The sequence below is a fragment of the Heterocephalus glaber genome, unplaced genomic scaffold (genome assembly GCF_053883595.1).
Source record: "Heterocephalus glaber isolate CG9 unplaced genomic scaffold, H.glaber_assembly_v1.0 deba00000943, whole genome shotgun sequence".
NCBI lineage: Eukaryota > Metazoa > Chordata > Mammalia > Rodentia > Bathyergidae > Heterocephalus > Heterocephalus glaber.
The window spans coordinates 8,486,328-8,493,286 of NW_028258175.1; the positions used below are offsets into that span (position 1 = coordinate 8,486,328).

At 40.2% G+C, this 6,959-nt stretch overlaps 1 protein-coding gene across 3 annotated transcripts in view; it reads left to right on the plus strand.

The window, feature by feature from the left end:
- Positions 1-5,132, plus strand: part of Tnfrsf17 (TNF receptor superfamily member 17) — a 37,929-nt gene extending 32,797 nt beyond the window's left edge. For 2 of the 3 annotated variants that reach the window (XM_021237510.2, XM_021237511.2), the window contains 3 exons: positions 1,285-1,402; positions 1,753-1,899; positions 4,008-5,132. In XM_021237510.2, the coding sequence (XP_021093169.1) occupies positions 1,285-1,402; positions 1,753-1,899; positions 4,008-4,288 (546 nt within the window). In that variant the 3' untranslated portion in view covers positions 4,289-5,132. Of the gene's footprint in view, positions 1-1,162; positions 1,403-1,752; positions 1,900-4,007 lie in introns of those variants that run through there. The other variant, XM_013076321.3, reaches the window with a different exon arrangement.
- Positions 5,133-6,959: the final 1,827 nt, after the last annotated feature.

Below are 6,959 nucleotides of genomic sequence, written 5' to 3' on the forward strand. Positions count from 1 at the left end.
TTGTGCCTCATGAGCTCTGTATTTTTGACTGACCTTTGGACCTTTCTATATGGGTGTCTCATTTAGTATGGTTAAATGCAAACTCAAGTGATTCCACTTATATTACAAGGCCAGTGTACTATAAGTCTTTCTGTCCACTCATCCATTCACTCAGGAATTCCTACTGGATATATATCAGGGGCTGTTTCCACATCAGCAGCTTGTTTGAAACCTCTGGGATACATCAAGGGACATGGCATCAGGCATAGTAGCTCATATCCAAACTCCCAGTGGCTAGGGAGGCTGAGGCAAAAGAATCACAAGTTCGAGACCAGCTTGGGCAACTTACCAAGATCCTGTCCCAAAATTAAAAATGAAAAGGCTGGGGATGTACGCAGCTCAGGAGTACAATGTCTCTAATTTGGCCCCCAGAACCACCACTACCACCACCACCAAAAAAAAAAAAAAAAACAACAGGGAGGAGGCTAAGTGAATATTGGTACAGTAGATGCTTGGACCATGAGTACTTGATTTTTTTTTTTTGGTACCAGGGATTGAACTTGGGACCTTGTGCTTGCGAGGCAGGCAGTGGAACTACTGAGCTAAATCCCTGGCCCTGTTTTTGTTTTTTTTTTTTTAATCTGCTCATTGTAGTTTCTAAACTTTTAACAATGGATCATGGATTCCTTTAATAAAAATTTAATTTTCAAACACCTCTTCAACCATCTTGCTTTTACCCCCGACTTCCTTGTTTTTGTCAGCATGCAGTTCTTCCTAGATTCAGGGCCTGGTAATCACGTTTGATTCCTTTTTCTTTCTCACTTTCTGGCAATTTCTATTCTACCTAGTAGTTCTCTATTTCTATCTTCCCTGTTGGATTTTAACTGCTTAAGAGACATAGACCTAGTCTTATCTATTTCCTGGGCTCATCACATAAACAGATGATGGTTTTTGAACCTTCTGCCTGATGTACTAGGCTTTTCTACATCTTGCAACTGTCACCTGGTTGGGAAACTTCATCTATAAATAAGCAGTTTCAGTTTCAGATATGCTTTGCTCTGAAATTTACACCTCATCTTACCCCACCCAGGCCTTAAACTGAGAAACATGAATTAGAGGTGGTATTCAAATCCTTAGCCACAATGCAAACAGTTCCCATAAGAACCAACAGAATGATGTCAAGTTCTTTTTTTCCCTCGACATTCTAGCGGCTGTCACCACATTTGCTGGGAAATTCTTGAGATTTTACTTGTCCTTTCATGCTGTTCTGTCATTCTGATGTTTCTTTTTGTGATCACATTCCAGATGGCTCAGCAGTGCTTCCAAAATGAATATTTTGACAGTTTGCTGCGTGCTTGCAAACCGTGTCACCTTCGGTGTTCCAATACCCCTCCTCTACCCTGTCAGCGTTACTGTAATGCAAGTAAGTGAGACCACGTCAAATGCTGTCTGTTGGTGTGAAATATTCTGTATTGACTATTTGTTCAGTGAATAAATATTATGGGGAATGATGGGTTTTTCTGAATCAAAAAGAGAACGGAAAGAAGGCAGTGATCCAAATGTGTACAAGAATGAAGTAATTATGCAGAACTGAACTCAAATTATTTAGCACTGTGGATGACACAGATTTTTACCAGCTCTTCAAATTAAGTGGTTACTTAGAATTTAAAAATCAGTGCTGATGAATTAGGGGAATCGAATAGTGAGCAATTCATATTTAATAAGAATATTATGCTATCAGCTCATTATCTCTCTGCTATTCTTTTAATAAAGGTATGGCCACTTCAATGAAAGGAACAAATGCCATTCTCTGGACCTGTTTGGGCCTGGGCTTGACAGTTTCTTTGGCAGTTTTTGCACTCCTGTTCTTGCTAAGGAAGATGAGCTCTGAACCACTAAAAGATGAATTTAAAAACACAGGTTGGTTTGATGTTGGTGACTTTTTGAAATCTACTGCTAAAAGGAGGCTATTGTGAGTTTCATTTCCTTTTCGGATACTGACTGTTTTGTTCAGTTATAGTTCTTTCAAGTGTGTTAGTGGACAGTTACGTTAAATGCAAGCTTTCTTCATTCTGTATTGACATCTGCACTGAGATCTTACTTACGGTGTCGGCCTTCCTCCCACTTCTTCCCATGGTAATTAATTACTCTACTGAAGAACTGAGACTTCCTTGGAAAACATCTGTGACTAAAGTTAGCACACTGAAAACATACATAAAGTTAGTGTATTGGTTAAATGTTCTCCTATCAGAAATTGCTCATTGGATTTGCTACTATCAGAAAAAGCATATTTGGCAAGGTCTATGATCATGTTGTTAATACATATATTAAGTGTTATTTGCTTGGGTGAATATTTTACTACTGAAAAATGCTAGAAATGAATAACTAGCTGCTCCTGGGTTGAGAACCATTTCAAAAATAATTCTTTATTAAGCAGTAGAGAACCAGTCCCAGAGAATTAAATGTTCTGCCTGAGGATCCCTTAAGATCAAAATATTTCTGCAACACCTTTTCCTGTGATCTGATTCTCAAACACATAGCAGCCATTGCTCCACTTGTTTATGCATTTATTTTCCAGGCATAATCTGTAAAACATCCACTTCATTGGCTTTCTAGTGCAGTAGGAGAAGTAGATGACAGTTCTCCATAATTTACTCATTTTTCTTTCTCCCATCTGGCATCTGGCAGACAAGTAGACAGTGAATTTTTCAACATAAAATAAAAATTGCATATACTTAAGGTGTACAATTTTTTTTGGTTTTTTTTTGTCTGTTTTGCGGTACCAGGGATCAAACTCAGGACCTTGTGCTTGCCAGGTACAACATGTTTTAATAAACATATACATAGTGAAATGATTACTATAGTCAAGTAAATTAACATATCTATCACCTCACATTCTTACCTTTTCTTTTTGGTGGTGAGAGCACTTGAAACCTACGCTTAGCTATTTTACAGTATACATTCATCATGCCACACATTAAATCTCCAGATTTATTTATCCTACATATCTATAATATATCCTTTGACCAACAGCTTCCCATATCCCTCACCTACCTGCCCCTGGGAACTGCCATTCTCTCTACTTCTATTTATTTAACTTCTTTAGATATAAGTGAGGTCATACAGTATTCTTCTTCCTGTGTCTGGCTTATTTCTAGAGTGAGTCTAAGTATGACATTTCAGAAGATAAAGTTACACTGGAATGTTGGGAAGTAGAAAACTTCCCTTCACAGGGGTATAACTGGGACACTGTGGAGACTCCTTCCTTGTGTGATTATAAGAGATTCATTTCAAAATTTTTCCATCTGTTGCAAAATGTTCCCCAAGAGAAGCACCTTTACTCTTATATTCTAAAACATTACCCATGGGCCAGGGATTTAGCTCAGTGGCACGGTGCCTGCCTTGCAAGTGCAAGGTCCTGAGTTTGATCCCCCCATACCATACCAAAAAAAAAAGTTAAATAAAATCCAAACATTACCCGTGCACTGATTTTGGTGCCCTGTGATATATAGTAATTTCTGTCATTTTCATGTGTGTGATAAGGTCAAAACCTTAATGCTTGCAAGGGCCAAGTGGGTAACAAAGGCATGTACTAGGCCAGGTGGTGACTGCCAACCTAAGGGCCCATGGCCTGCCTAACGGCGACAGCTGCTTTCGACTGCAGTTAATGGTTTCCACATTGGTTCTATGTTGCTGCATTGTTTTGTTTTTTTTTGGTACCGGGGATCGAACTCGGGTCCTTGAGCTTGAGCATCAGGCGGCGAAACCACTGAGCTAAATCCCTGGCCCTCTGTTGTATTTTTAAAGGTTCCATTTGTCCAGATTTGTGAAATCTCTTGATTTTTAAATCTGGTCCACATAAGCAAACACTTAAAAACACTGTAAACCATGCCCAAACAAACCATGTCTTAGCCCTGTGGTGCAGATCATAGACACTCTCCACCTCACACTGCTTTGAGTTCTGATACATCGCGAGACTATAATCTCCAGGAAAGCTCAGGTCAATGTTTCTGTTTCTGCATCATCAGAATCTGATCTGCTGGATGCAGTGGTTAATGCTGAGCTGGACAATGGCAAAACCGATGATGAAATTGTTCTTCCGAGAAGCCTGGGGTACACAGTAGAAGAGTGTATCTGTGAAGACTGTGTCAAGAGCAAACTAAAGGTCGACTCTGACCATTTCTTCCCGCTCCCAGCCATGGAAGAGGGTGCGACTATTCTTGTCACCACAAAGACAAATGACTACTGCAAGAGCCTGCCAGCTCCTTTGAGTGTCACAGGGACGGAGAAATCGATTTCTACTAAATAATTCACCTTTTTGACTGGTGTACAGCTACTCTGAGAACCTTCTGACAAAAACAAAAGATGATGCATTAGATCTCTTTAGGATGATTGTATTTATCAGTTGCTGATATAGGTTTTTTGTTGTATAATTCTGGAAAGTCTTCTTATTAAATGTATTCGTCTATATTGTTGTTGGGACCTTACTGGAAAATTCTTTGGCTTCATGATTAAACTCTTGACTCACTGAAAAAAAATCATTGCAGTCTACAGACCCTACAGTCTCACATTTTTTTGGGTAATGCATTTCTCTCCTATACATACACAAATACATTTCAGGAAAGATTGGATTCTTCTTGTTTTTTAAAGGAAGGCAAGGTTACCCTGGGTACATTTTTTTTGGTACCAGGGATCAAACTCAGGTCCTTGCGCCTGAGCAGCAGATGGCAAAACCACTGAGCTAAATCCCCGGCCGTATCCTGGGTACTTTTGTAAATAGGAGAAGCCTAGAGTCAACCAGGCCAGTTCAGTGTGCAATGCATAGATGGCAAGAGGAAGCATCAGGCATGAGCATGACCATACAAACAAACTGTAATTACAAACTGTGATAAAGGTGTGGGAGGTACTGTTTTTAACCCAAATTGGGTGTATGTGATAATAATAGGTAGCACTTATGCATGCTTACTAATGTGCCAGGAACTGTCCCAAATGCTTTACCAGTCAGTACTAACTCATTTAATGTGCACACAATCCTACAGGGCAGAGGAACCATTACTGTCTCCATTTTACAGATGATGACAGAAACTAAGTCAGAGATAGAAAATAAATGGTTGTTTTTGCTTGTGCTGCTATAACAGAATACCTGAGACTGGGTAATGTATGAAGAAGAGACATTTATTTTTATACTTCTGGAGACTGGCAAGTCCACAGTCAGGGTACTGGCACCTGGTGAGGGGAACAGAAGGTGGAAGAGCAAGCTAGCTGAACCCTGTGTGAAGTCTCCTCCATAAGGGGCTTAATAGTATTAACGAGGAAGGAACCTTCATGGCCTAATCACCTCTTACGGGCCCTGCTTCTCAATACTACCATATTGGCCACATCTGAATTTTAGTGGGTGTGAATTCAAGCTGTAGCAACGGCAGAGACAGGATTGACTGATTGATTGATTGGTACCAGAGACAGGATTTAAATCAGACAGCCTAATCTATTTTTTTCTGTACACATCGATATGATTCTCTTTCTGAGTTCCCCATTTCTTTGGTTTCTTAGTGGTTACTGGGGAAAAGAGTCCCTTCCTGGGGTTTATGCTCTTATGGAGAGGCAATACAAGAAGGCATCCCCTTGTCACCTATTTACATTCATCAGTAAGATGCCTACTGGGACCACAGCAGAGATGACTAAGGTCTTTTGTGCACATTTGGCATATGGGGAACTTTGGGAAACTTTCTGTCCATTCAGGGCCTTTTATTTAACTACAGGAGCCAATAGAGTGTAATGGTTAAAGACTGGCTCTTGGAGCCAAACTGCCTGGGTGTGAATCCTGGCTCTGTTTCCCAGGAAATTACAGAGCTTGAGTATCTAGGAGAAAGTCATTTAAGTACTCCAGGCCTCTGTTTCTCCATCTGTAAAAGGAAGCTAATGATAGTCTCTACTTGCAACATTATTTTAAGGATTAAGACTTCACAGTTTTCGAAAGTGTCTGCTTTGTTAAGTACTTATATTTACTACTACGGTCACAAGTGCCATTTATTTCCCTTGAGGTCTTGTCTCTGTCTGAGGGCAGGCACACGCTCCTTTCCTGTTTTACGGCCTCAGAATATTGTCCCTAATTTCTCACAGTCTCTTTCTCCCTTCTACCTGCCTCAATCAAGTACTCAATGATATTAGATTTTTCAAAAGCACAAGAACTGTTGACTTTAAGCTTTTGATTCTTGCTACCAAGGCTAAGCTCCCTAGAAGGAATACTTAAGAGGGTAGTTGGTAGAAAACATAAAAGTGCAATGGAAAAGAAATGACAAATTATTTTTTCTTTTTACTTACATTCAACACAGAACTTTTCTGGGACCAGATTTTTTTTTGGGGGGTGCAATACACACCAATTGGGTGTTGTTACAGGACCAAGCGGTACTGTAATTCAACTCAGGGTCCAATGCTATCTACTTGGAGATAGTGTTAGATCCCACAGGTTAAGGGCTCAGAACCACAAACAAAAGCCGTGACCTGTGCTTCTCACTTACTGGCTATAAATTGAGATTTTTCTCTATCCTCTTTATTATGGCTTGTGTCTAGACATCTCCCCACAGCCTCACGCACTCATAGGTGGGACTTTTCAGAGCTGGCTGATCCAGTCTGTGCAATCCTGGGATTGAGTGTAGGTAATAAATTAGTCCACTGATTGGTTTAGCGTAGTTCTGGGCATGGATAATGGGAAGGCCCACCCAGCCGACTATGGACTGAAACTTCTACAAACTGTAAGTTAAAACCTTTCCTCCTTTAACCTGTGAGTATCAGGTATTTTGTCTTAGCCACAAGAAAAGGGATTCTTCCTCAGGTTTAATCACTGGCTAGGATGGTTCACAGAACACAAGGAAACATTTTGCTTACACTTAATAGTGTATAACCAAGGATACAGATGAACTGCTAGATGAAGAGGGAAAGAGCATGGGGCCCCCATGCTTTCTTGGGATGCAGTAATCTGG